Source organism: Panthera tigris, chromosome X (assembly GCF_018350195.1).
Source record: "Panthera tigris isolate Pti1 chromosome X, P.tigris_Pti1_mat1.1, whole genome shotgun sequence".
Lineage (NCBI taxonomy): Eukaryota > Metazoa > Chordata > Mammalia > Carnivora > Felidae > Panthera > Panthera tigris.
Window position 1 is genome coordinate 126196717 of NC_056677.1, and position 27463 is coordinate 126224179.

General features: G+C 57.8%; 4 protein-coding genes across 6 annotated transcripts; all 4 read right to left on the reverse strand.

Moving 5' to 3' along the window:
* Positions 1-2156: 2156 nt before the first annotated feature.
* On the reverse strand, positions 2157-3895 carry LAGE3 (L antigen family member 3). Its single transcript, XM_042974493.1, has 3 exons — positions 3189-3895; positions 2747-2875; positions 2157-2498 (listed from the first exon to the last, which is right to left on the reverse strand). The coding sequence occupies exons 1-3, from the start codon at positions 3410-3412 to the stop codon at positions 2384-2386; spliced, it is 468 nt and encodes a 155-aa protein (XP_042830427.1). The 5' UTR covers positions 3413-3895; the 3' UTR covers positions 2157-2383.
* Positions 3896-8652: 4757 nt separating this feature from the next.
* On the reverse strand, positions 8653-11298 carry UBL4A (ubiquitin like 4A). 2 transcript variants are annotated; one of them, XR_006213543.1, is made up of 5 exons: positions 11184-11298; positions 10900-11005; positions 10492-10706; positions 10103-10375; positions 8653-9045 (listed from the first exon to the last, which is right to left on the reverse strand). XR_006213543.1 is itself a non-coding variant. In XM_042975054.1 (4 exons), the coding sequence occupies exons 1-4, from the start codon at positions 11229-11231 to the stop codon at positions 10265-10267; spliced, it is 480 nt and encodes a 159-aa protein (XP_042830988.1). In that variant the 5' UTR covers positions 11232-11298; the 3' UTR covers positions 8653-10264. The 2 variants fall into 2 exon arrangements, 1 of the variants encoding a protein (XP_042830988.1); XM_042975054.1 differs by having other exon boundaries at positions 8653-10375.
* Positions 11299-11929: 631 nt separating this feature from the next.
* Positions 11930-15643, reverse strand: SLC10A3 (solute carrier family 10 member 3). The gene is given in 4 exon segments (XM_042974877.1): positions 11930-12787; positions 12790-13732; positions 14940-14973; positions 15332-15643. Coding segments are annotated over 3 exon segments (1596 nt in total). The 5' UTR covers positions 14967-14973; positions 15332-15643; the 3' UTR covers positions 11930-12161.
* A 3878-nt stretch (positions 15644-19521) lies between these two features.
* FAM3A (FAM3 metabolism regulating signaling molecule A) lies at positions 19522-27178 on the reverse strand. Of its 2 annotated transcripts, XM_042974746.1 has the most exons (10): positions 27049-27178; positions 26670-26866; positions 25195-25308; positions 24634-24657; positions 22321-22444; positions 22172-22230; positions 21655-21705; positions 21247-21331; positions 21044-21170; positions 19522-20224 (listed from the first exon to the last, which is right to left on the reverse strand). In XM_042974746.1, the coding sequence occupies exons 2-10, from the start codon at positions 26680-26682 to the stop codon at positions 20129-20131; spliced, it is 693 nt and encodes a 230-aa protein (XP_042830680.1). In that variant the 5' UTR covers positions 26683-26866; positions 27049-27178; the 3' UTR covers positions 19522-20128. The 2 variants fall into 2 exon arrangements, with proteins under 2 accessions (XP_042830680.1, XP_042830677.1); XM_042974743.1 differs by lacking the exons at positions 26670-26866; positions 27049-27178 and having other exon boundaries at positions 22321-22499; positions 25195-25234.
* Positions 27179-27463: the final 285 nt, after the last annotated feature.

Consider the following 27463-nt stretch of genomic DNA (forward strand, 5'->3'; position numbering starts at 1 on the left):
ACTCTTCGTGCGTGTGGAGTGGTTACACTGCCACTTACTTGAAAGAGCCCCCCAAACCAGACAGAATAGAGGAGACCCAAGCTGTAAGGAAACCAGGTATCAGGCGATGAAGAACGGCGATCTCTGGGAGATGAGAAGTCAGAGATGGGCCTTGCGATTGTCCTGGCTGACTGCATTGGGAGTTTCGTGCTGAGGCTCACCGGAACTGGTGGGGCAGAGGGCCCCAAGGAGCGGGGGGGGGGGGGGGGGGGGGGGGGGGGGGGAGAGCCTGGGCGAGGACCCTGCGGGAGGGAGCAGCGCACGGCTGATCAGCGCAAGCGCGTGGGGAGACCACTGGAGGCCCGCTGAGCACCATCTGACAGAACGAAAGTAACTTTGTTGGGCACTCAAGTGGGACAACGACCAACAGCTGTCCCCACCGGCTAGGAGGGCAAACGTCACAACTGGGGAAGTGTGGGAGTGGAAAATGACGCCTGCCCCGAGCTGTTCTGGTCCCATAGGGCAAGTCTTTGAAGACTCAAGAGGGTCCAACTGCTCCAGGTAAGTAACGGCACCGCGGAACAAAGCTCACAAATATTTCTAGGAATAGAAAGACCTCCAGCACCCGAGGAGAATCATGTCCGGCATCCGGTCTACAGTTAACGGGCACACAGAGAAGCGGGGAAACCCAACCCACACAAATTCTCTGCTATAAGGTACCCAGGTCAGAAAGGAGGAAATAGAACTGGCTTTATCCTGAGAAAACACGATCACCTATGGAGAAAATCCCATGGCGTCTGTCCACCAAAGAGCTGCCAGAATTGCTGGGTTTGACAAGTCTGCAGGAGACCTTGTGTGTCACGGGGAGTGCACTCCTTCCACCAAAAGGCTGACGGTTGTCCAGCACTTTTCCTCACTGAGCTAAGGCCAGTCAGCCTCAACGCTCTGATTCTAGTGTTTCTGGGTTGTTTGCTCTTCTCGTGCAAACTAATCTTTAAATTATTTTTTAAGGATTTTTTAAAATGTTTTTTTTTTTTTTTAATTTTGAAAGAAAGATTGTGAGTGGGGAAGGAGCAGACAGAGGGAGACACGGGGCTCAGTCTTGATCTCACAAACCATGAGGTCATGACCTGAGCCCAAATCGAGTTGGACACTTAACTGACTAAGCCGCCCAGGTGCCCCAAATTATTAGTTTTAAATGTTTATTTTCTTGAGAGCGTGAGTGTGCACATGAACAGGGGCGGGCAGAGAGAGAATCCCAAGCAGGCTCCCCACTGTCATCTCACAAACTGAGATCATGACCTGAGCCGAAATCAAGAGTAGGACAGTCAACCAAGTGAGCCAGAGGCACCCCCAAATGAATTTTGTTTTCAAATTTTGCCAGAGCCAGCAGTGACAAGGTGTAGCAAAAACAGCATTCTGGCAGAGTGGTAGGTACGTTTTCTGGAGACTAATTTTGCAGTCTTGACAGAGCTTTAAAAAATATACTAAATATTTACCCACTAATTGTACCTCTTTTAACCTAGTGGAAGGAAGCAATCATTTGTGCAAGGTCATATGCAAGAGTTCCACTGAGTCATTACCTAGAATAGGGCAAAAAGGTGAAAGCAATTTAAACGTTCAGTAGTTACATTAGAATATTATAATGCATCTTTTCTTTTTATAAAAAAAATTTGTTTATTAATTTTTGAGAGACAGAGACTGAGCAGGGGAGGGGCAGAGGAAAGAGGGAGACATAGAATCCAAAGCAGGCTCCAGGCCCTCAGCTGTCAGTACAGAGCCTGACACGGGGCTGGAACTCACCAACTCTGAGATCACGACCTGAGCCAAAGTCAGACACTCAACCGACTGAGCCTGCCAGGTGCCCTTAATGCATCTTTCCTGGACTCATTCAATATTTTTGAAGAGTTTGGATAAAAAGTTCACATTAGATGAAAGGTATCAGGAGTAATGCGAAACGTGCAAACGATGGGCATATTCCCACATGTTGAGAGTCCTTGATACCGAAGGACAGGACGCACGTGGGTTCTGCCAGTCCCCAGACTGCCTTCTATCACCTTCGGCGACTTGCACGTCGACATCCCAGAAGCCGCCCCGCCCCGCCCCGCCCCGCCCCGCCCCCCACCTGAGGACAAAGGGAAGACTATCTGGGGGTGCCACAACTGAGAAGGAACACGGAATAGCAAAGCTCAGTTTTATTCTCTGCAGTAGCAAACATTCAAATGGCAAACAAAACAAGAGGACCATGAGTGCCCAAGGACTCGGGCCCTCATGGCCCTCAGAAGACCAGGCAGGCCCCCAACCTCAGGTGGCAGCTAGTGCAGGAATCACTGCCCTAGGAAGGACGGACCGCCCAGACGGGGGACACGAGGCTAGACCTTAGCCCCCTTTCGCCAGCGCAGACTTAGCGGGAAACGGGGGGCCCGAAGCGCTGCATGGTCCGAATCACCAGGGAAAGCTGGTCAAGAAAGTTGATAATGGAAATTCGGAGGAGGCGAGAGTTTTCAGCTCTCCAGCGGCTGAGAGAGAAAAGGCAATCAAGTTGGAGGTGGTGGCTCCTCCCCTTCCTCGCTCCGCCCCCCCCCCCCAGGCACCCATCCCTCGCACCCTTCTCCCCCCAGGAGCACCCCCCTCCACAGGTGCAGGTGTTAGAGCCTGCGGGGCCCCCTCCCCGCACCTAGTGCTCACGGCTCCAGCAGAGCATCCCCCCCCGTGGAGACGACCCGCCACCTGCAGCCACCCCGACCCCGGCCCTTCCAGAACTTACACGGCCAGGACGCTGTCAGTTACGGTGAGCTGCTTCTCCACAATGCCTCCGTGCGGTTCGCGATCTGGGGCCAAGGACGCACAGGCGATCTCCGCCTCCAACTGGGACGGGAAAGGCACGCCGAGGGCGCTGGGTGCAGATTCGGTTAAGGTACCACCCCTACTCACTTAGGGCCTGAGCCCCCTTCTCAGGCCACCCTGACGAGGCCACCCACTCCCGGCCCTAATGGCTCGCGGCCACCCCGTTACCAGGCCCGTGTCCGCCCACCGCCCCCGGGAACCCGTTTCCCCCCTGCTCTCCTTCCTTCCTCCTCCCCCACCTCTCTCCAGCCACCCCTGGACCACCCTGCTCTCAGATCTTTGCCCCACGCCCCGCAGGTTACCGCGGCTCCTCTCCCTTTCCGCCCCCTGCCCATGCCCCGCCGTCCCCTCGGCTAGGATACAATATGTGTGTTCGGGTTTCCGGCCTTCCGGCCGCGGAGAGGGCATCTCCGCCTGGCCCCGGGGCGTGCTGTGGTCGCGGGACACGCGGAGCTGCGCCGGCGACCGCGGCCTCCGTGCCTGCGCTGCAAAGGCCGCCACAGCCGCCCTGGCCCTGGCCCTGGCCCTCCCGGCTGTTGTCGGCGCCGCCCGCCGGGCCGCCGGCGTCTGCGGCTGCCGCCTGCATGGTCGCCGCGCTCCGCCTCAGACCCCGCCCTTCGAGCACAGGCCCGGCCGCTCGCCCAGTCGGCGGGCGGCTGAGGTGCAGCTCCTTCCCGAAGCTCCGCCCCGCGCGCCGACCCCGCCCTCCCCGCGCACGCGCAAACGGGCCGTCGGGAGGCTGCCGGGCGCGTGGCCGGTTCCCGCCAAAGCGACGCTGTCCCAGGCTCTCTCGGACCCTGGCTGCGGAAGCCCCGCCTATCACAGCTCGATGCCACCCCCAGGCGCCTGCGCCAACGGGCTCCTAGGGTTCCTAGTGAGGCCGCCAGCCTGCGGCCGGTGCCCGCCCAGCCGGCCTTTCCGCCCTTGGGCCCTGGGAGACCCCCTGGCTTACCTAGACTATGAGCGCTTCCTCATAAAGCCCACGCAAGTCACCCCGGCCTCCCGGGAGCGCCAAGGCCAACATTTCCCCACCCCCACCTCCCGGCCATTCCCTTGGGCGCCTGCCTGGTTCCCGCCCAGCCAGCTCGGCCAGGAGCCCCTAGAGACTACCCCCCCCCCACCCTTGTCCTCCTAGCCAATGAGGGCTCCCTCCTAAGGCTCCGCCCCCAAGCGTCCAAAGCAACCGGGCTCCCAGGAGCGCCTGCGCAAACGGACCCCCCTGTGCTCCTCCTGGGCCCAGAACTGCTTCCTGCTCCCCTTTCCCCACAGCCAGCTCCGCCCCCGCGTCCCCTGCCCCGCAGCCAGCTCTGCCCTGGGCTCCCGGAGACCCCGCCGTTGGCAGCCTAGCCAGCAGCTGCTCCCTCACCAATAGTCGCCACGCGCTGTGACGTGTGACCCCACTGCACCCACGCAAACCAGTCCTACCTCAGCTCCACCCCCTCCCCACACCCGTAGCCCCTCCCCAGACCTCGTGGGAGGCCGCCAGACACCACGGCCTGTGGTCCAGAGGGCCCTGTCTCTTCCTTGGGCTCAGTGTCCCCAGCACGTGGGGCTCCACGACCTCGCAGCAGGACCTCCAGTCCTCGTGGAGGGAGATGGGCCACAGCCCAGACGGACACGGCCCCGCACCCCGTCCCCTTCCCCTTCCCCGGTACAGGTGGACACACCAAAGCGGCCTTTGGAGGGGGCGACTGAGCACAGGTGCGGATCAGATCGGCGGTCTGGGAAGGTCACGAAGGGGCTCCCGCCGGGGGGCAAGCCTGCCAGTAGGAGGCAAGGAGGGAAGGGATGGCGACTGGAGCTAAAGTAGTTAGTGGCCGTGGAGAACAGGGATGCGGTCGCATAGGAAAAACCACGATGCAAAAGGGAAATCACTAAAATCCCAACTTAGGAAGCTACTGTAAATGTGCACGGAAATCTTGCAACGGTTGCCTGAAGTGTAAATACTTTGTATCTCTGTGTGGTGGGATTGAGGGTGGTCCTAACTTCTTTTTTGTGTATTTCTCCCCCAAAAGGTTCACAGTGACTTTACATGACCTTTAGTGTTTTTAATTTTTTAATTTTATTTTGTAAGTGATCTCTGTGCCCCACATGAAGCTCGAACTCACGACCCCCCTCCCACACACACCCAGGCCAAGAGGCGCATGCTCTACCCAACGAACCAGGCAGCCAGACACCCCTACGATCAAAAAGATTTAAAAAAATTTTTTTTAAACATTTACTTATTTTTGAGAGACAGAGACAGAGCATGAGCGGGGGAGGCGCAGAGAGAGAGAGGGAGACACAGAATCCGTAGCAGGCTCCAGGCTCCGAGCTGTCAGCACAGACCCCGACGCAGGGCTCAAACTCACGACCCACAAGATCATGACCTGAGCTGATGTCAGATGGTTAACCAACTGAGCCACCCAGGCACCTGTCTTAATTTTTAATATAAATCACATAACATCACTTACCTATTTAAAATCCTAAAATGGTCTCCCATTGCCCTTGGAATCATATCCAAACTCCTTGATGTAGTTGATAAAACTGTGTCACCTGGCTTCCTGCTCATCCATCGTGTACCGTCACGTGTCTGCTGCCTCATTCTCTGCAGCCTGGGGGGCCCTTTGCTCCTGACCAAGGGTGGCCTGCCCTACCACTTTGAATTTATTCTTCTATTTGGAAGACTCCACAAACTTTCCCATAGCTGGCTCCTCCTTGTCTTCAAGATCTTGGCTCCAGTGTCACCTTTGAAAGGCCTGCTGGGTCACCAGTCTAACATCCTACCCCCAGGCATGATTCGTCACATTTGCCCATTTTAGTCTGCTGCATAGAATTTTTCATAATCTGAAATGATAATCTGGTTTTGTTTTCTTCTGTATTGGTCATATATCGTCTCTGGTACCTTTTTGTTGTTGTTCAGTGCAGTTTCTTCAGTAGGTGGTTTGCTGCTTGTTGAATGAGAGTATTAAGTACAAGAGTCATGGCTGTGTGGACCCTGCAATCTCTCATATAGGCAGTTACTTCACAGATATGTAACAGTGTATGCACAAAGTGACTCCTTGTAACATAAGTGGTCATAGGAAACTATGGGGCACAAGGTACAAGTCCATCAGCAGGAAGCTAGTGAAATCAACTATGGTGCCTTCATACAATCACCCCAGACAGCAGTTAAAAAAAAAAAAAAAGAATCCATAATGAAAAATGAAATGATTTCCGGGATATATTGTTGTGTAAAAAAAAAAAAAAAAAAGAATGCAAAGGACACACACTCTCTCTCTGTCTCTGTGTCTCTGTCTGTCACAGACACACATGTTTATTAGAAAAAAAAACAGGAAGGAGAAACCTGAAACTAATGAAAATAGTCCCCTATAGGGGTGAAAATGGGCATGGGATTTCTTGGATCGTACCATTTTGTACAGTTTTGACTTTGAACCACATAAATAGCTTACATGTTCGAAAGTACATTTGAAAGAGCTAAAAACAACCGAAATGCAAAAGTTGAATACAAACAAAAACAAATGAAAACAAACACATGAGCCTAACTACACATCCAAATGATAATAAAACCACCCAGAGAAAATTCAGGTGATTTTAACTCCGCTTTCTGCTTGTATATCCCTTCAGGGCATTATATTCTAAGGACACAAGAATTGACCTTACTCTTAGTATTTTTGCCGTCAGCAATGGTAGTCATGAGGTTGCAGTGAGGCCATTTGGGGTGTCCTTTAAGGTAGACTGCCCAGTGCAGCAAATGAGTAAATACATCGCTGTTGTCAGCAACCAGAATTCTCTCTGTGGAATGACGAACGGTGAGAAAGGACTGTGATGCTGGATTGCAGTATGAGCTTAAACATACACATTTCCTTGTTTTGTCCGGTGAAAGGGTTTAGAAGCGATGACCCTCCAGTAGCAGTGGACACACCCTACACCCAAGCCTTGCTTTCTCCATGTCATTCTCCACTAAAAGGAACCAGAGCTTCCTGGAGTGATGGGTGATTCCAGAGCTGGGGCAGGAAAAAAAATACATGATGAGCCTGGAGCGCTTCGTAGTGCCAAAAAGTAAGGAAGCGCTTGAAATACAAAAGGAGGAGGCATGTCAGAGGGACACAGGGGCCCACCAGAAAGAACCACGGCTAGAACAGTTTGATCATTCAAAAGGATGTTAGACCTTTTGGCGAGGAGTATGACTGGGAAGGCGGCGCCAGGGAAGGTGCTGGAGTGTTGGCAGTGTTCTGTGGTTTGATCCGGAGGGGATGGATACATGGGTGTTATTTACTTTAAAAATCCATTGAGCGGTACTCTGATGAGTAATGCACGTGACCGCATGCACGCTATAGCCCAATAAAAGTTACCCCCAAAACATAACTTTTGGATTCTAAGTTGTTGGATAAAAAAGCCCAATGCATCCACCACGGTAATCAAGAAAAAAGAGCCGGAGAAAGAAAAGCTCTTTCGTGAGAAATGCTGCTAACTAATCACTGTAGAACGCGAGCCCTGGCAAACCACAAGTTTGAAGCCGTCGGTACAATTCGTTGAGGCAAGGGTCGGCATCGTATGGTAAAACCGTTAGAGATTGCTGGGGAACAACACAGGCACACGGGCCCGAGGTGTTTATTACCGCAGACTCCTGGTGCTTTAGGACAGGAAAACGCACCTTTGTGAGGGAGAGGTGTGGCGGCCACAACCTTGACCATGTGACCAGAATGAGCCTCCCCGGTGACGGTGACGGCGCAGCCCCACCCGCGACTCCTGAAGCTGCTGGGGGAGGGAAAGGGCAGAGCAACTGGTCATAGCAGTTGAGCTGAATCTAACGCGGAGGGAATCGGGCAAATCCAGACTCTGGGACATTCTACAAGACAACTGCCCTGGGCTCTTCCAAAACTATTGTTGCTTGATTGCCTACGGAGAACAGAGAGTTTAGAGAGGCCAAGGCGGCCTCCTGCGTCCTGTTAAAAGTCTGCCTGAGTGCTGTGGGCATTGACTGAGGCAGGCTGTGGCCTGCAGCATCCTCCCAGCCCTGCAGCACCCACCCCTCTCATCTTCCCTCCCCTGCCTGCCCATCACCGCCCACTTCTGCAGACAAGCTTCCAGAATGCGGGATCCCCTGTCACTGGCACCACCCTCTCTCCTCGCCAGCCTGCAGCTAGCTGCTTCTTGCTTCCCAACATCACCGGCGACCATCTTGTTACTAATGCCTCTTGGCAGTAGTGGACAACCCCTCCTCCTTTCTGGAACGGTATTGTTGGCCCGTCATCCTGAGCTTTCCCTGTGGCTCAGTGTCGGGATGTTCCTTGGCCTTTTCTGCATCTCCTGTGGGTGGAATGCTTCGAGGCCCAGCCCTCTCTCCTCTTCGCCGGCTACTCTCTGGGAAGCCCCCTCATCTGTCCTCAGAGACTCTAGGACATCCTGTCCACACCTAACTCCTGAACGTCACTATAGGAGGCCGCACAGGGCTTGGGGTCCCAGTCAGCTCTTCCACCAGGCTCCCACCATGCATCCTGAACACCTCGTTCCTGCCTCCATGTCCATCCCGATCTCCCGGCTGAGTGCCCAACCCCCGTGTCCAACTATCCACTGGCCCGCTCCTAATCACCAGAGGGTTCTTGTGGTTCCTGAGCCAGGAGGCGCTGGCACAAGGGACTCAGCGACCATCTCTAGGGTCTGGCTGAAACGCGCATCCGTGTCGCACCCCTGCAGTGGGCAGTTGCTGCCCCAGGCCGCCATCCAGCCCTGGCTTTGGTTGAGAATCCCCCGCTCCCTCCCACAGCTCGTGGGTACCCAGGCGGCTGGCCTCCCACCACCCACCCCACCCCCGGCCAAAATCATCAGAACGGGACGTGCTTCTGACCAATGAAAGACCGCATTTATTGGCTGGGGGCGTCAGAGAAGGAAGCTACACCGCAGGCCGAGGCGGTGCTGCCGGCTGGGTGCAAACTAGAGATTTGGCGGAAACCGCAGGCCGCCATCTTCCGATCCTGAGGCAGCAGCCTGGGGTGGAGAGCCAGAGGGGAGGCGGGAAGACACTAGGCGTTTGGTGAAATTGTTCATCTGCTGCCAATATCCCGGGGACTTCTCAGTTCTGTAAACTGTTTCCTTTATCGTTTAGACCAATTTCTTTCATGGTTAAACCAATCATTGGAAACCGAAAGCAGCCTGGCTAATATTGTTCCTTTCGGATACAAGTCAGTTTCACGTTCACCTTTAATGGGATTCAAAATTTCAACAAACGTTTCCTGACTGAAAATAAGACGGGAGCATTGGTAAGTCACACGAGCTGCTTGCTATACTCCCAGCTCTCAGGCAGAGCCAGGGACTTGTCTGCTCTTCAAAGCCTGGGGACCCAGCGTTCACCCCATGAGGACCAGGCAGGAGAGTGGCTTCCTTCTAGCCTCGACCGACCTAGGTGTCCTCCTCCAAGGAGCTGGTGACTAGATGACCTCTAGTGCCCGCACATCAGGCAAGGTGGGAGGCTCGGTGCCACCAGCCCACGCTTCTGCCCCCTTCCCAGCGCCCTGAGGTTTCCCTTCAGGCAGTGAGGGGTGTGCAAAGTGAAAGCCCCTGTACGTGTGGCAGGGGAAGGGGTCCACTTCCACACCGTGGGTGAGTGCAGGGTGTGGGGGCCTGTCCAAGGCTGAGTGGCCTCGAGTCAGTCACCTGTCATCCCTAAGAGGGGAGAAATGCCCACGTCCAGGCGGAGACAAGCAGAGGGAGTAGCGAAGGGCTGTGACGCGAAGGGCCGGGCCGTCGCATTTCTGGGCCACGCTTGGCCGTTGCTCCGTTTGGGGCCTGCTTACAGAGCGTGGGGTGGACGGAGTGGTGCAGGCCCCTCACCCCAAGACTGGGTAAGAATGAAGGAAATGGAGGTTTCGAGAGTGGCCCTCACCGGGCAGAGTTAACACCTAGGGACCCACGTGGCACAGGGACTCGTCTGAGGTCATACCACACAGGTCCCTGACTCCCCAGCCCGCTTTTCCTTGTCGAGCGCCCACTGGCTGTGGCAGCGGAAGGGCAGCCCGGGGCTGGCTGTCACTTGACCTCCTGCCAATGCCGCACCTGTCAGAGGTCAGGTGACAGGATTGGGCAGCAGGCGCCAGCAGCTTCACTTCTCAGGCGTCAAGAGGAGTCGCTAGAGGATTTGTTCTCAGCGGGCTAAACAAGATTTGCCAAAGGCCGTCCGTCGGAACCCTTCCGAACGGCCCCTGTTTTCCCTGGGCACTCGGGAGGCATTTTTAGAATCCGGCTGGACTCAGATGCCGGCTCCCTCACTTCACTGCTGGGAGCCTCGTTGTCTTACCTTTTGTGTGAGGCGTGGGAGCAAACCCAGGCAAGAGCCAGGCGTGGACACCCAGGTACTGCCAGGTATTACTATTATTATGAGCCAGATTGCGACGGGAGAACACGTTTAATGCTACATGCAGCTTGTAGCCTGGCTGGGCTCCTCCCCGCACTGAGAGTCTTATTTGGAGAACCCCTTCTCCGTGGCTTCAGTTACTTCGGGGTGCAGAAAGCGGCTAGCCAAGCGTTCGATGTCATCCAGCGTCAGGCGGTTCAGGGACCTCTCGTAATCCTGAGGAGAGAAGGCCAGGAGGATTCGGGGGTGCCAATGGGGGGGGTACACTAAGACAGAGTCAGGGGACGGGAGCAGCCGGGCCGGGAGCGGATGTCCTGGGCTACCGTTCTCACCCTCTGTAGTTGATCCAGGACTCTGCTGGCATCTGCTGCGCTGAAGTGGCGGGCCAAGACTTTGGAGATCAGCTGCCAGGCCGGTGGGGGTGGCGGCGGGGCCTCGGCCAGTCTCCGGGCAGCGCTTTCTTCCAGTAACACCTTCTCCAGAGGTTTGACCACTAGGTTGAGCTTGGAATTGGGCCCAACGCTGTAATCGGAGAGTCTTTTCCCATCTGCCAAAGAGAGGTTGATGGAATCGTTACGCGCAGCGCAGCTCTGCGGCATCTGTCTGAGGAGGGTTCAGTCACCTCCCCGAAGGTAGAGTGGCCAGCACTCTAGCCATCACACTGCTCCTCGGGCTCGGCCTAGGCACCCCGCCCCCTGAATTCCTGCGGGGCTCCCCGGGCGTCTCCTCTCGCCGGGTACCTGCCAGGGCCTTGCCCTTGAACAGCAGCCGCTGCTGGCGCACCGGGACGTTCAGCTTCTCGGAGACCAGATGTTTCAGCGTGGACACCGGCTCGTCCTCCGACACCTGGCCGGGACGAGGGCAGGAGGCAGGAGTTGAGGCCGCGGCCCCCGCAGACGGCGGCTCTCCCGGCCGCCCCCCCCCCCCCCCCGACCCCTAGCCCGTCCCCGCCCTCGGCCCGACCCCGCGCCCAGGGGGTGGAGAGTGCGCGAGCCGGCAGGCCGGCGGGGACCCGCGACGCTACCTGCAGGCTGCACTCACGGCCCTGGAGCGCTTTCACCGTCAGCTGCATGGCGGCCGCGGCGGCGTCCACTGCGGCCGGCGCGCGCCCCACCGCCCCCCGCTGCGCGCCGCCGCCCCGGGCGCGCGCCGGAACCGCCCGCCGCTGCCGGAAGCAGCGCGAGGGGCGCGCCCCGGCCCCGCCCCGCGCGCCGGGGCCCGGCCCCCCCCCCCTCCCCGCCCCCGGCGCCGGAGGAGTCACCTTGGCGTCGGGCCTCGCGAACGCCCGGGCCGACGGATTCGCCTGCCACGGGAGGGAGGAGGAGCGAGTGGGGCCGGATCGGCTTCGTAGGGGAGCTGGGGTTTGGGAGGGGGGGGGGCCGCCCCCGGCCGACTGACGGGGCGAGTCGGCGCGAACCCCGACTCTCCCTCTCGGGAGTCCACGTAGTGGCCCGGCCCTGCCAAGCTTGCCCCGCTGCTCGCGGGGCCTTCTGCCTCCTCTTTTCTAGTCTGGCCGCAGAAAACTGAGTTTGGGAGCTGGCTGCGGAGCCCGGCCTCTGCCCTCATTCTCCCACGCTCCTTCTAGAACGGCAGGGCCCGCCTCTCCCAGAGAGGGGATGCGTGGGGAGGGAGAGTTGAGACAGAAAGTCTGTGCACGGGTCACCACTGCCACCCACGCCACTCCTCCACCCTGGCCCACATCTACCCAGCCGCACTGTTCCTACCCCACTCCCCAGGCCCCAAAGGTCAAAGACTGGGAGGCACCCGAGCTTGCTTCTCTCTTTTATTGAAATATATTTTCTGAGCAGTGCCCACCTACCTAACTCAGCGTGGCCTCTTTGGCACTGAAAGCTGGAGAATAAAAAACCGGTAAAAAAAATAAGCCTGGATTGTTTTCTGAGTGCATAGTGCATGAGAGCCAAAGGCCTTTGGTACACGAGAGCTGTGGGGGCGGTGGCTGGAGGCCGCGGGTGACGCGTGGTGGAAGCTGGACCCAGGGGCCTCAGGGGACCGGGCACAGGCTGCTATAGATGAGGTGGCCAACAACCAAGGCCAGCATCTCCGAGGTGCCGCTCAGCGCTACAATGAAGGGGGCCTGGGAGGCGTAGTCGGCTTGAAGGCGACGGAGGGACAGCTGCAGCATGGCCAAGGCCAGCAGGCTGTTCTGGACCCCTACCTCAATGCTGACCGTCCGCCGCTGTGCCGCCGGCAGCTTCAGGCACGTGGCCAGGCAGTAGCCCACCAGGAGGCCGACCAGGGGCACCGTGAGGCCCACCAGCACGATAGGGAGCCTGACACCCGCCAGGATGAAGACCCCCATGCGGTAGGCCAGGAAGAGGCCACCCAGGAGCAGCACGAAGCTGAAAGGCTTGATGACGTGCAGCAGCAGCTGGGAGAACTTGGGGAGCTTGGACCTGATCACCACGCCGGCTGCTATGGGGATGGCGATGAACAGCAGGGTCCCCAGGATCTTGGAGATGGGCACGTGGAGCGTTTCATGGATGCTGAGCAGGCGGCTGTAGACGGCGGAGGACAATGGCAGGAAACCGGTGGCAGCCACCGTCGAGATGAACGTCATGGAGATGGCCAGGGTGACGTCCCCTCCGAGGAGGAGGCTGAAGAGGTAGCTCCCCCGCCACCGGGTGACGAACAGGTGATGATGAGGCCTAGAGCCAGGGCCTTGGGCAGCACGAAGACCTTGGCCATCAGGAAAGCATAGAAGGGCATGACCAAAAACTGGCCCAGCAGGCCCAGCAGCATGGGCTGGGGGCTCTGCAGGAGCCCTTTCAGAACCTCGAGTTCCACTTTGCACCCAAATGAACACTTGTTGACAAAGATCAGAGGCAGGAGCAAGTAGAGAATCGGGTTCTCCGAGAAGTGGACCAGGTCGGCGCCGAGGGTGGCGGGAGCATCTTCGGCAGGTGAGACCTTGATGCAGAAATCTCTCCGTTCCTCAATTAGCATGGGCGGGGCCTCATGGGGGTCCAGGAGCTGAATGTGGAGCGGGGCTAGCCCAGGCAGGCCCGAGTGGATGCTCACCACGAAGCCGCCCCCACCGCCCCAGGTGATGGCACTCACATTCTTGATGGTCAGCACCTCCGTGTCGAGGGAGGTGACCCTCAGCATGGGGCCAGGCCCTGTCCTGTTGCCCCGGCCCGGGTACTGGCTCGAGATCACAATGATGCCCTCGCTCTCCTCTGGGAACTCAAACTCCATCACAGAGCCGTCCCCAATGCTCAAGTATCGGCCCCCTGTCAGGGGCACCCTGTGGCCCAGAGCTGTGCTGAGGTTGGCACTGGCTGTTCCCCCAGCCCCCAAAGGCAGGCTGGCCAGAAGCAAGGAAGCCCTGAGCATGCCTAGGGGACCTCGGCAACCGCCACCCCCTCCCAGGCGAGGCCACCACTGGGAGCTGCTCCTGCCCCTCCTGAACACCATGGCTCTTCGCCGAGGACAGTGTGGCCAGGCCCTCTGCGGCTTAGGAGAACAGCCCCGCTGGTGCCGTTGGGCCGTCCGGAGAAGGGTCCATGGGCCGGGCCTGGCCCTGTGCTGTGCTCCTTGATGGCAGAGCTCTTCCTGAGGACAGACGGGACACAGAAAGGTGGCTGGTCAGGGTGACCAGCTGTGAGGCCGGGAGCAAGGGGATCGGTGAGCCCGCCTGCTGGGACACGCAGCAGAGGCCCTAGACCCAAACCCTGGGACAAGAAGGCAATGGCTAGTGTTGACCCTTAAGTTCCATTTGCCTGTCCCCTCCTCCAGCGTACCTGCGCCGAGTTTCCCATCCCTCGCCCACAGGGGCCACCTACACATAGGAGTTCCTGTTCAGCCTGCTGATCTCCCTGGGCTTTTGCAGTACAGTGAACATGCAGAAATGTCCTGATACCAAGGGACTTGGGAGAGCCACCCCGCAGTCCCATCACCACTAGCCTGTTCCCCGCGGGCTTTGAGCTATAGAGGGGCCACAGCTATACCACAACCAGGATGAAATCTCTGAAAGGCTGCATGGGGATGCCAAGGAGACAAGTCTGGTGAGAGCAAAGGGTGCCTGACTGTCATCTGCCAGGAAGAAAGCAGCTGGCAAAGGGGCATGTGCGGTGGGGCCTTGGGGGCTGATGTCTACCATGGATGTGGAGTTATGAATGGTGCTGCAGTGGCTACCTGGCCTACCCTACATGCGGACGGTGGTGAGATGGGGGTCCTGGGATGGGGGGCAGGTCCTCTCTCTCCAGGGAGCCTGCTGGAAGGGGGAAGCAGGAGGGGGTCAAATAGGACCACGTGCTTGCTAGGCGCTTTTCTTCCTCCTGTCAGAGCTCCAACTCATCTGTCCCCAGAATCTGAGCTGCTAGAAGCACTGTGTCACATCTGAGAGGCTCTGCTCAGGGTCCAGAGCCCAGAACTTCCAGTGGGACCTAGTGTTTCCAGTGGGGGAAGGTGCCTCGGGATGGAAAGAGGTTTGCTTGCTTCCTCTTCTCAATTTGGGCTGTCACCAGCCTGTGGTCACATCACCTGCTGGAACTGGGGCAACCAGGATGGGGCCACAGTGGTTTATCATCACTACCGTCGTTTTCCTCTCGGTGCCTGATTGCAGTGTCCCAGTCCTGGAAGAGGCTCTGGCCTCTCGACATCCTATCAGTCTTTGGCCCTGTCCCCCGTCATCTGAGCCTGGGGAGCAGGGGAAGTAGGGTGAATGGGCAGGTTAAGCAAAAACTCATCCCTGGAGAGGTCCCCTCTTACCCGCTGCATGCCATGGCCTCTGCTGCTTTGGAGTTTGGGGGTCACTTACCCTGGAGGCCTTGGTCCAGCTTTGCATCCCACCGCTGAAGAGGGAGGCAGGAAAACCAGAGGGAGTATGAGAAGCAAAGTGGAGGGGAGTCATAGGGAAAAGATGACAGCACCCAGGACTGAAGCCACCGGGGTGGTGTGATGGTTCCTCCCTCCGGGAGGGAGGAGGCTAAGGGCCATCCACCCTGTCCTTCCAGTACTGCTGGCGGCTTTGAGTCACTGCAAGAGAGGTCTGGCCCAGATCCCACACCATTTCTGCTTGAGGGGCTGGAAGACTTTGAGCAGATGCACCCCAAGGCAGGGGAGGGAACCCTGGGCCGGCCGCTTTTTCCACACAGGCCGTGAGTTCGGTGTTTGGGCAGTTGGCATTGCCGACCCGGGGCTCCTCCCTACCTGGGACTCCGGAAGTTGCCGGGTTGGGCACAGAGCTCGAGTGCGAACCGAGGAGGGAGGGGCGCGCCGCCGCCGGGCTCTCGCTGTCGTCCTGCAGTCGGCAGGCGGGTGACCCGTCCGGGCGGTCCCGGGATCGCGCTACGGGCCCTCACGCCACTCCCAGGCCCTGCGGCCGCGCCCGTCGGGCCCGGCCGCCCGAGCGGGCGAGCACGGACCCGGGCCGGGGCCAGAGGCTGCGTTCCGCCCTCCCTTTCCGGCCCAGAGCGCTCACCCGCCGCCGCGGCCCGGGAGTCTGGCGCCGGCGCCAGCGCCTGCCGGCCCGGCGGACGCCTGCGAGCTGGGCCCGCCGGGGCCCTGCCCCGCCCCGCCCCGCCCCATCCCACCCCGCCCACAGGGGCCCCGGCCCCGCCCCGCCGAGGCCCCGCCCCTCCCCGCAGCGGCCCGCTCACCTCTAGCGACCGGGGCCCGTTCCGACCGGATGTGACGTATCCGGGAGCGACGAGTCGGCGCGGGCTCGAGGCCCCGGATGCCTTCCGGGTCGTGGTTGGTCCATGCCGTGGGGCTGAGTCTTCTGCGCTTGTTGCCGGGACGACCTGCTCCGGGTTAGGGGCCCTGGTCGGGCCCAAACGCTCTGCGACCCCTGGGGGCAGTGGGACACGGGCTTAGCCGCTAGCAGGGCCGGATCGCCAGCGGGCCGCCGGTGGTGGCGGGAGCCCAGGGTCAGGCGCCGCCTATTCCCACCTTCCTTCGTTCGGCCGTGGACCCAGTGTCTAGTTCCACACTGTGGGACATCAGGGGGCTTGTCCGCTTTTCAAAACTTTTTGGCGCCAGCGGCAGGGTCTGAAGGCCTCACGGACAAGGAATAGACAATCAGATGGCATAAGTTGGGCAAAATGGGGAGACAATAAGCAAGTGCTGAGTCTAAGGAGACTTGCATGTTCCGAAAGGCTGCTGGAAGAACTTGTCACGGCTGTAATGGAAGCTGGTGGCCCCCAGAGTTACAGGTACTTGCCCACGGCAGGTGCACAAGACACATCGTTGAGAACGTAACCAAAACAAAACGGCATTTGTATTTTGATTTTTATTTATTTTTATTTATTTTTAACGTTTATTTATTTTTGAGACAGAGAGAGACAGAGCATGAACGAAGGAGGGTCAGACAGAGGGAGACACAGAATCCTAAACAGGCTCCAGGCTCTGGGCTGTCAGCACAGAGCCCGACGCGGGGCTCAAACTCACAGACTGCGAGATCATGACCTGAACCGAAGTCGGACGCTTAACCGACTGAGCCACCCAGGCTCCTCTGTATTTTAATTTTTCAAGTACAGAATAACTTTAATAAAAATCTGTTAATTTAAAAAGTAAAAATATATTAAGTTTAAACTTACTTAAATACATTTTACTTTAAAATTTGTATTCGTGTGTGTTTTTTAAAGTTCAGATTGGTACGTGTGTGCGATATGTAAACAGTTAAACACATGGTTGGGGTGTATGCTTAAGATGGTTTGATTTATGTCAGTGATCAGAAACATTCAGAGGCCCTAGCTCTAGGCTGTTGTTTAGCCTCAGAGGACCAGTAAGGCATAAGCCGTGTGTGTGTGTGTACTTTGTCTAAGAACATCTCTGTACTGTCCCTCTCAAATGAGGTTGAGGGAGTCCTGATGGAAGCAGGGTGCAGTTTGCAAAAGGGCAGTGGGGGTGGGGCCGTCGGGGACTGGGTATTACTGGCAATAGGGAGAGGGGGAATGGGTCAGCCAGAAAGGCAGGGGAAGGAAAACCTGAAAGACTTGTCCTCCCTGGAGGAAACCTATGTTTCAATCATTCAACTAAATGGGGATTGGGGCCAGGGGTCAAGGGGAACAAATGTAGTCAGAAGGCTGCTCCCCGTTATTGTCAGTCGCTTCAGCACTCCCTGAAAAGCCAGAGTGGGCTGGTGGGGGGGTCTGGCATGAGGGAACTTGGCGGCCTCTACAGGAAAAAGGGACGGCTAAATTAAAGGCAAGAGAATGTCATCTAGACTGAGAGAACATACAGAGCAAACGACAGTGACAGCAGTTCGGATGGGAGACCTGCCACTGTACTATGTCACAGAGTCACGATGGTGGCCCTAAGAGGTGTGCTTACTCCTACTTTCCTCCTCTCCAGGCAGGTTTGTCCGGGGACACTGTGATAAGTATGCGTGGAAGACGTGTTCTGTACAAGTATGGCATGCACTTGCTGTTTACAGGGAAGTGTAGCGACAGCGGTCATTTTTGTCTACCCAGCATCAGCACCTCAATCCCTCCTCCACATTTGGTACACGAGGTTTGCATGGGAATCACCTCGTGTGCTAATAACATTACTGGAGCTAGAATTACTGTGGGCATTGGGGTCTGATGTGGGAACACTAGTCCCCCTCCTTTGTCATTGCTTATTTTTGCCTATGTCCGTTTGACTCGGGATTCTGGTTTTTAAAACAAAGGGTGACCTAACTCTGGTAGGTGGGAGTGGGGTTTCGGGGCAGGGGCACCACCCCGGTGGAGGAGGGCTGAAGGATATAGAAAGGTTTACCTCTACTTTGGAAAGTTGGGCAGGCTCTGCCTCACACCGCCACTGGCTTCGTAGCCTGTGTTGGACCAAGTGGGGGATAAAGCTGGCTTACTGTTTCTGTCTCTGTGACTGTGGAGACTCCTAGTGAAGACACGGCCCCCACCCCCGCCCCGAGGAGTTAGGGGCCATCGCTGGGGCTCAGTCCTGTGTCCCCAGAAAGTAACACGGTCCAGGGCAGGGCCTTGGCGAATGTTTGGGGAAGGTCAGGCGACCACAGTGGTGGTTTGAGAGGCCTCCCAGGCTTGCAGTGTGGACCTTCAGTGACATTCAGTTTCATTTGGGGCAAGCTACCAACCTTGAGGAGCCCCACTTACCTGGCTTCCGACCTCCTGGGCTCAGCGGGGACTTTTAGCTCTTCCGTGAATGGGGAGAACGACAGTCCTTTCTTGCTAGGGTTGGCATGAGGCCCACGCAGGTAGTAGGTGTATAATGGGAATGCCAATGGAGGAACTAAGGCGATATGGGCTTGTGGGGGTGCAGGTGAAACACTGGGGCAACCCCACAGGTACGTCGGACCTCATTATAGTGTCTTCCCTCCTTTGGGGGACATTTGAAACGGTCTATAATAAAAGATTTAAAAGTGGATCCACGTATGATACCACAGTGGTAGACACACATCATTACACATTTGTCAAACGCACAGACTGTTCAAAACCAACAAGGAACCCTAACGTCAACTCTGGGGCTCAGGTGATGAGGTGTCAGTGTAGGTTGGGGACCTACATGTGCGAACTCTCTGCACTTTCTGCTCATCTTTGCCGTGCATCTCTAACTGCTCTAAAAAAGCAAGTCTCTAAAGCACTTGGCTCGGGGTCAGGCTGGCTGTTGACTTCTCTGATCACCATCTCCCGGGCAAGCGCCGGGCTCTTGTTGTCGCCACCTCCTTGATCTTTGAGACAGCCTCTCCTTTTCTGCCTGCTCCATAAATACTTCCCTTTCTTGACAGTCTGTTCACACTCCGGTAGCACTGACCTCTTAGAAAGTGGAGGCCCGGGAAGCCTGTTTCCAGAGTAGGACTCATTAAGTCCATTGCCACTGCTACGGCCCCCTCGAGGCTGCCCGGCTGGCTCCTGGATTCCCCAAACTGAGGAAGTTCCAAGTGCCTTTCCCCCTTTTCCTGACCACTTCTTTGCCCACGGGATGTAGCATTCCAGGAAAACTCCTTAGAGTTTCTTGTTGGTTTTCACTTAACGAAGGGAAATAGAACTGTAATCCTCAAGAAATGCCAAATAGGTCACATGACTTGGGCTTCAAAGCCTTGATCTCAAAGGCATCCAAAGCCAAGGGCTGCAGGTAGACACCCTAGCTCTTGAGGGAGTCTGAGGGGAGTGGGGAGGCACCTGGGCTGATTTTAATCCCCATCCCTGTCTCTACCCGCCTTTGAGGTGTTCGAGGGAGTCGGTGGGTTTCCTGCTCCCCCAGAGGGTAGAGCCCTCTCTCCTGGGCAAGGGTACAGGAATGCCAGCTGGGGAGCTGCTCTGCTTTCTGCCTGTGTCACATCTCAGCCACCGCAGAGACTGTCAGCGGCAGGAACCCTGGAGACAAAGCGTGTCCGCTAAGGCTGTGGGAGCAGGTTGGCTAAGCCTCAGGGACGTGTCCCTCCCCACAAGGACAACGCTACCCGACTCCCCACTTAATGCACTTTATTCCACTGGGGCCACTAATTTATTGAGAGGTCATCTGGAAGGTGGGCCCCCGACAAAGCATGGGAGCCGCCATCTGCCGCGACAGGGCCGGTGATCAGGTGACTCTGGTGCCCTGGCCGGCTCGGCTCCGACGAGGCCCCTTCCCGAAGAGCGCGACGCAGGAGGCAGCCAGGGGTGGCTCATCTGAAGGAATCACCCTGGAAACAGGATCAGCCCCAAGAGCAGCGAGCGGCTCTGGGATGGAGAGGTTCTGGAAGATGCCCCGACCCACTGCGGAGCTGCTACCAGACCTGGCGCAGCAAGGGGCGAGTACCCGGGGCCCTTGTGACCACGGGTGCTTGGGAATCAGGCGGGGCTGACCCGGGGAAGCAGCTTTACAAAGAGACCCCCACCGCCGGTCACACCCGGTCCCGTCACCGCTTCGGAGCCCCGAGGTGTTGGGGCAAGACAGCGCTCCCGGCTGGGCGTGGGGTCAGGCCTCAGCCTCACGCCGGCACCGCCACCGCCTTCTCCTGGTCAGGCACACGCAGCCCCCCTCAGCCTGGTCCCTGTGCTCGGCCGGCTAGCTGGCCGTCGTCCTCCTGGGGATGCAGCCTTCCATCTCCAGGGCCTCGGGCCAGCCTTCGTACTTATTGGTGTGCTTACTGTTCTTCACGTGCTGTGGGGTTTGGGGAGCAGGGGGTCAAGGCCTCAGCCCTAAGGCACAAGGGACAGACAGGGCTTGCAGTCCCCGTGTGCTGCTGTCAACCGACTGTGCACTCTCGGGGCACAACCCCCTCTGTCCCAATACACCTTGATTTTCTCATCTACCGAATGGGTGGAGTAGAAGAAGCCAGCTTCTCTGCACGTACGTGTGTGTGGCACACGTGAATATTCCCGCTCTCACCTGGCCCACAGGGGCTGCTGGAAATTTCAGGAAGAAAAAGGCCAGAGGGAGCATTTGTGCTCGGAGTGCTGAATTGCTCTTTTGAAGCACCCAGAGCCTTCCAGAAAGCACTGGAGCAGCCTATTTGCCTTGTCCTGCTGTGGGGGGCAGGGCGGGGGGCCCCGTGGCTTCACCAAAGAGGAGGATGGCACCTGAGGCCTCCCAGCCCCGCACGTGGGGCTTGACATGTGTGGGTCTGGGGGGTCAGTCAGTCAGAGGACAGCAGGGGCTGGGGGGAGAAGGCCAATGCAGTGTGAATCGGGGATCGGGGTTGCAGAAGCACGGGACAGGACTGAGCATCTTGAAGATGTTTGCGAGAAAGGTCTCTTAGTTGTGAGCCTTGCCATTACGAAAGCTTTGCATTTAAGGACCCTGTAGGGTGAAATCCATACAGGACAGGGAAGGTCAAAGTTATACTGCCCCTCCCTGTGCACCCGGTGAGGGGTCTGGGGTACCTTGGCTGGGGGTGCTGGGGCAGAACCCAGGGAAGCCTGCGGGGTGAACAGAAGGGGCAGGCACACTGTTCTGTGGTGCGAGGCTCTCCACCCGTACCTGCTCAAAGGGGCTCTTGTTCTGCACGCCCTTGGCCCCCACAAACACCCAGCTGTCCCGGAAGGCCAGGTCCTTCACATTCTTGCTGCCCAGATCACTGAAAAGCTTCCTGGTCTCCTCGTTCATCCTGCCGCACAGAAGGAAGACATATAAGCAGTCGCTGTGGAAGGGCGAAGCTGAGGCCGGCCTCGGCAATCACTTACTTGGTGGCTGGGTCGTCGTACGATGCCACAAACACCAGGGTACCTTCATGCAGTGGCCGAATAAACTTCAGCAGATCGTTGACATCTGGGGTGTCAGGTCACATGAAACACGAAGCATCAGGCACCACTGAGTAACCCTCCCCCACCAACCCTTGGTCTCCAAACAAGGAAACTAAAGCAGGGATCAGGCCAGGGACACACCCACCAAGGTCCCCAAGCGAAAGGGACAAACTGGTACAAGAAGGCAGGGCCATGCCCATGACCGTACACCTGTTCCTCTCCCTGCCCTTTCCAAACCCAAGGAAGCGCTCAAGAAGCCACGGCGAATAGACAGAGAATGGTGCTTCAGGGGAGAGACGCCCAGTCATTCTGCCCCACGACGAGCAGGAGGCCATGACCGCCACTCACCTCCTGCCCACATGTCAAAGGCCCGGGCTTCGATGAGCTCACCGCTGACTCCTGGGTTGACAGGGAGGGAAGAGTCCTGCTGGGCGAGCCACCAGGGCAAGGCCACCGTACCATCCCGGCCACCCTAGATCAGGCTAAGGACACAGCAGCGGCCACTGGGCGCAGCCCTTCTGGAAGCTTTGCAAACATCCTGCACATTCATGCCCACCGTGCCCCTTGTTCAGAAAGCTGCAGCCCATCCAGGGGCTCCCTAGGAAGCACCCTCCAACTTCCTGGAAACTTCTGGTTCTTTACTGCTTTTGTTTATTGGGTCACTTCTTCTGTGGAAACTTCAGTGTGCACGGACCCTCTTCCGGGACTCTCTGTGGATTTCCAGAAGTGGGGCGGAGGGAGGAGAGGGCCAAGGCGAACACCCAGATGCCTCCTCATGGGGAGGGTGTGGGGAAGGAGGGTGGCACATCATGGCATGGATCTGCTTCTCTGGTCTGAACTCTGACCCCACATCACAGGGACTCACCGTTCACCAGGGCGATGTTCAGTCCACGGCCCACGTTGTCCTTGACACTGCTCATGAGCCTAGCGGGGGGAGGGGGGGAGCAGAGTCCTCAAATGTCCCTCACAGATCTAGCTTTCAGGCTCCCACCCCCCTCACCGCAAGGAGCTCACATCTTATCTTCGAGGCAGATCTTTGGTCCGATGACATTGGCGGCCCCGCTGACCATGCGGAAGGCCAGGTGCTCCTCGGGACATGGCTGGGGCAGGCCGCATTTGTACTTCCTGGCTCGTGGCTCTGGGCAGGTACAGCAGGGGTGACCCATGGGCCTGGCCCTGGGGTCACCTGAGATCTGAGAGGGGGAGGTCAGGACCAGCCCACAGGTAGGAATGAGTGGCCACAGAGCAGGGGACCAATGGGGTGGGGGGGGGGGGGACATGGCTCAGGCCAAGGCCAGGGACACTTCCACAGACACTCTGCATCCTGCTGGCGCCGGTCTCAGCGCAAGGTGACAGGGACCTCAGGGAGGCTTTTCTGCCACTGGTGGGAGAAGAGAAAAGAGATAGGAGGGCTGGCCTTCGCTTGGCCCCGCCATGGAGAGAGCACAGGTGGGGAAGGAAGGGGCAGCTGGGAGGGCGACTGCAGGAAAGTGGTGACAAAAAAAAAAGAGCGCCTGAACCCCACGGCAGAGGTGGGAGGACGGGAGGAGGGCGGCCGGCCTCTATTACAGGTTCAACTGTGCCCCGCAAATGACGCGTTCAAGTCCTACCTCCCAGCACCTTCGAATACCAGCCGATTTGAAAATAGGCTCATTGAAGATGTAATTTGTTAAAATGAGGTCATCCTGGAGTAGGGTGGCCCTAAATTCAATGACAAGTGTCCTTTTAAGGGACAGACAAGACAGAGACAGAAAAGGAGGCCCTGTGCAGACGGAGGCAGAGCCCGGAGGGACGTGCCCACAGCTCAAGGTGCACCTGCGGCCCCCACAGGCTGGAAGAGGCAGGAGGGAGCCTCCCCTGGAGCCTGCAGACTTCAGCCTTCCGGCTTCCTGAACTGGGGGAGAAGCCGCGTCTGAGGAGAAGAAACATCTCAGTGTACGTCGCGCGTGCTCCTTTGTTACAGCCAGGAAACATCTGACAGCAGGAGGTGGGCGCTGCTCCAACAAATCCCCCAAAAGGTGGAAAGGGCTTTGGAACGGGGCAATGAAGGGAGGCTGTAGAATTTTGGGGTGCAGCTAGAAAAGGCCTCGATTGCCTTGTGGGACTGTTGGTAGAAATATGGATGGAAGAGGGCAGAGCTGGTTTGAGAGCGGGGAGAACACATACATCATCATGACCACGTTGTCGTCGGCAACATGAATGTTAAAGGCGCTTCTGTGGGGCACCCGGGTGGCTCAATCAGTGAAGTGTCTGAGTTTGGCTCAGGTCATGATCTCACGGCTCGTGAGTTCGAGCGCCACCGCATCAGGCTCTGTGCTGACAGCTCAGAGCCTGGAGCCTGCTTTGTTTTCTGCGTCTCCTTCTCTCTCTGCTCCTCCCCCACTTGTGCTCTGCCTGTCTCCCTGTGTGTGTCTCTATCTCTCTCTCAAAAAGAAACATCAAAAAAAATTAAAAAGGCGCTTCTGGTGAGGTCTCCGATGGAAACCGGGAACATGTTACTGGATCCTAGAGGTAAGGTTCATAAAGTGGCAAAGAACTTATAAACACTGAACTGGGATACTTAGTTGAGGAGGTTTCCAAACACAGTATTGAGGGCTCGGCCTGGTTTCTCCTTGGTGCTCACAGCAAAACGTGTGAGAGCAGGCTCTGTGCTTGGATGAGCATTTACTACGGAGCCAGAGGGTGCGACTTGTGGACCTGTGCAAGCATGTCAGTAGAAGCCAGGAACAGAAATGACCTTATCCACGAGAGATCTGGAGGGTCCTCTCATCTCCTCACTTAGAGTCTCGTAAATCGCACAAGAGACCAACAATGTTTTTTGAGAATTTTATACCAGCAGAAAGAGTGCTGTTCTGGGCTGAAAGGGACAGAAAAGGGACAGAAGGAAGAAGCATGGCTCTGAGGGCAGAGCGGTGGCTACCGAGGCCAGGGATGGGCCAGGCCCAGAGGGTAGGACCGCACCCTCCATTCCAGAGGGTGCCCCTCACCCCCCGTTCAGTTACATCCAGAGCACAGAGCATTGGGCCCTAGAGGATTCTTCTCAGGCCTTGAATCCTAATGGCATTTGCCCTACTGGGACTGGTGACTGGTTTATTCCTTCCAGTTCCTCCCTCTTGCAGTGGGGACATCTATCCTATGCTTGTCTTACCAGTAACTGGATTTCTAGGTTCACAGCATGCAAGCAGCTCCAGTGGGCTGTGATGGCCAGTTTGGGGAGGGATGAAGGGAGAACAGAGAGCCGGCAGGCCTTAAGGCAGGTAGCAGTATCGGAGAAGTAGTATGAAGGCTGGGCACAGGAAAGGAGCAGGGAGGTGACGGGAGCCTTACCTGCAGTTGCTGAGTTCTCTGGGCCTGTGGATACAGAGAGTTGTTGGTGTCAGGGTGGAGGCCTCCAGGGCCCTGTAGCAGAGCCTCCTGGCCTGACACCGTGAAGTCAAGGTAGAGGATTGATCAGGCTCAGGGGCCAGGGGCTAAGCCAGATTCAAGCCCCCTGCTCCGGGAAGAAAGTAAATTGCAATTGTAAATGGTACTTGGGTGAATCGTCACCAATAACAAGGTGTAGAGTCCTGTCACCATCTCAGAGCCCAGTGTATGGCCTGCAGGGAGCAGCCAGGGTGTCGTCCCCAGCGTTCAGCAGAAGCCTCCCTGCCCCTCTCTCAGACACTAGTCACTCCAACTGGGCACAGAATTCTAAATACATGGATTGGAGTTCCCAAATGAAACAACTGGGTGGTAGAGGGAAGAATGTGTTGGATGTCAGGAGGCCGACTGGGGTTAGCCAGAAGTGGCCCACCAGGGAGACACAAAACCCAGGCCACACCCACCTCACCCAGAGCCAGGGTGGCCACCCTGGCGACCTCCACAGACAATCAAGAGTCCCACACTCACTGGAGAAGAGTTGCTGGATACGAGGAAAGCCACTGCCAGGCCCACCTAGGAGAATGCTGACCACGATCCAGGTGAGGCCCACGGTGACAATCAGGGCCACGATGCGGAGGGGGCCTGGAGGCAGGACAGACACAGGAAGGCCACCTCAGTTGCCAGTGAGCTCCCAAATGACCCTAGGGCCTCTCAGGACTGGATCTCCATGCCTCCTTGGGAAGAAGAAGGTGGGGACCTGTTGCCACCCGGCAGGCCTGGGACAGGAACTTGAGATCGTGGCAGGTAGATGGAGGAAACAGAGCCCCAGGCTGGGAGCTGGGTTCTCTGTGGAGCCCTGTAACTTTTGGCCTCTGAGGTTACCAGTGTATTCCTGTGCCATCCATCGTGTCCTGTTTCTCCTGTCATGATGGAGGGGGGGGTCCCTACTCAATTTGAAGACCTGTTCCTTCACCTGCCGGGAGCTGGACCCTGAGGTCTCCTACTTGCGCAGATTTCTTGTCATAGTCCCCATTCGCTCTATCTTGCTCTTTCTCCTGTACCTTCAACATCTCCCGTTGTAAGAAGTCACCGAAGCGAAGGGGCTCCTTCAGAATCACAGCCCCATCCAGCCACTGGCCTCTCTCTCCCCTCCCTTCATCTTCCCAGTTAGCATGTCCAAAGGCATCTGCACTGCCTCCTTCTGCATGTCACCTTACACTGTGTCTCCACCTACTCCAGCCTCGCCTTGTCTACATCACCCCATCAAGGCAGCTTGTTGTCAAGGCCACCTATGACCTTCCTGGTGTTAGCTCCCTGAGTTGCTTGTGGGTCCCCATGCTGGAAATACTTGTCCACTGGCTTCTCACACAGCACATTCTAACCCCATCTGGACGCTCGTCAGCCTCGTTGCTCAAATGATCTTCATCTATTTTCCACTGAAAAGCTCCATGTGCCCCTGTTTCCCTACATACAGTCTACTCTCCTACACGCGCCCTCATCAAGTCCCGGCCCTGAATTAACCGCCTCCTTTCTTGCTGCAGCCCTGACTGATCTTGAGGCCGTAACTTCCCATCCAGTCTGTCACCGGCCAGTTGTCACGAGGATAGATTTACAACGCTGCAACCCTAGAAGGTCTGAAGTGGCAATTCTTGAGTTCCTCTGAAACCACGCCTCCTCGGCAGCACACCCCGCCCCCTCGAGCTAGCCGCCATGCTCCGCGAAGCCTCTCGCACAACTCATTTTCTCAGACAGCGGCCACAGCGGCCAGTTTTCCGAGTTGGGACAAATCGACTATCCTAATCCTCCTTTCACAGTTCTTGAAGTTCTGGGAGGTGAAAGGATTTGCTCAAGGTCATAGAATGACACTCTGTGCAGGGTTCTCCGTTTCCAAAACCACACTCAGTGGTCCATCAGGGCACCTCCAGACACCGATCTCTGGACACCTGGGTCGCCAGGGCGATCCCCTTTCCAACTCCTTTGCAATCACTCTGGACGCCACCCACCTGCCAACCTCATGTCCACTTCTCCCGCGGGGTTGGGGTCGTCGGCAGGTGCAGTGTTTGGGGACCCTGCACTCTGGGGGCAACAAAGCACAAGCGTGAGCCTGTGCTTGGTCCTCGCTGCTGGGTGGACGCGACCGGTGCACCGGCTTGTTCGTCCAACCACCTGGCCAGGCTCCTCGGGCACGCGCAGAAAGGCCCTGTCGGGACAAGAAGGTCCTCAGGAACCCGTCGGCTCACGGCCGTGCCCACGGGAGCCCCTGGAGCCGGGAAGTAAAGCTGGTTCGCCCGGACGGAGGCCTCCTCCCATGGGAGGCCCCGTGCTCAGGTCGCCCTTCCCAGGCTGGGGACGGACGACGCCGGTTAGCTGGTGGAGACTTGCCTGGCCCGTGGGGCGATGCAAGCTGGGTTGTGGGCAGCCTTGTCAGGCCGGTCGCCCGGCTCCGCTCGCGAGGGGAGACGAGGGAGATGCGCAGCTCGGTCCGACAGGCCCGGCAATGGCGGCCCGGGGGCGGGGCCACAGCCCGCCGGTACCGCCCCCGCCGCGGGGCTGGCAGAGGAGAGGAGGCGGTGGAGTCCCCGCCCCCGGGCTCAACGCATCCCCGCCCACAGGCCCGCCTCCACCACCCGCTCTGGCCGCCGGGTGGGAGGGGCCCGCACCGGCCGGGCCTCGGAAGGCGCTCCGGCGGGGTCCCCAGGCCTCCAAATGGGAGGAGCCGTGTGGTCGCGCTCCTGATCCACGCGTGCTTCGCCGTACAAACCTGCCCCCAGACTCCTCTAAGGCGGTACGAGCCGGC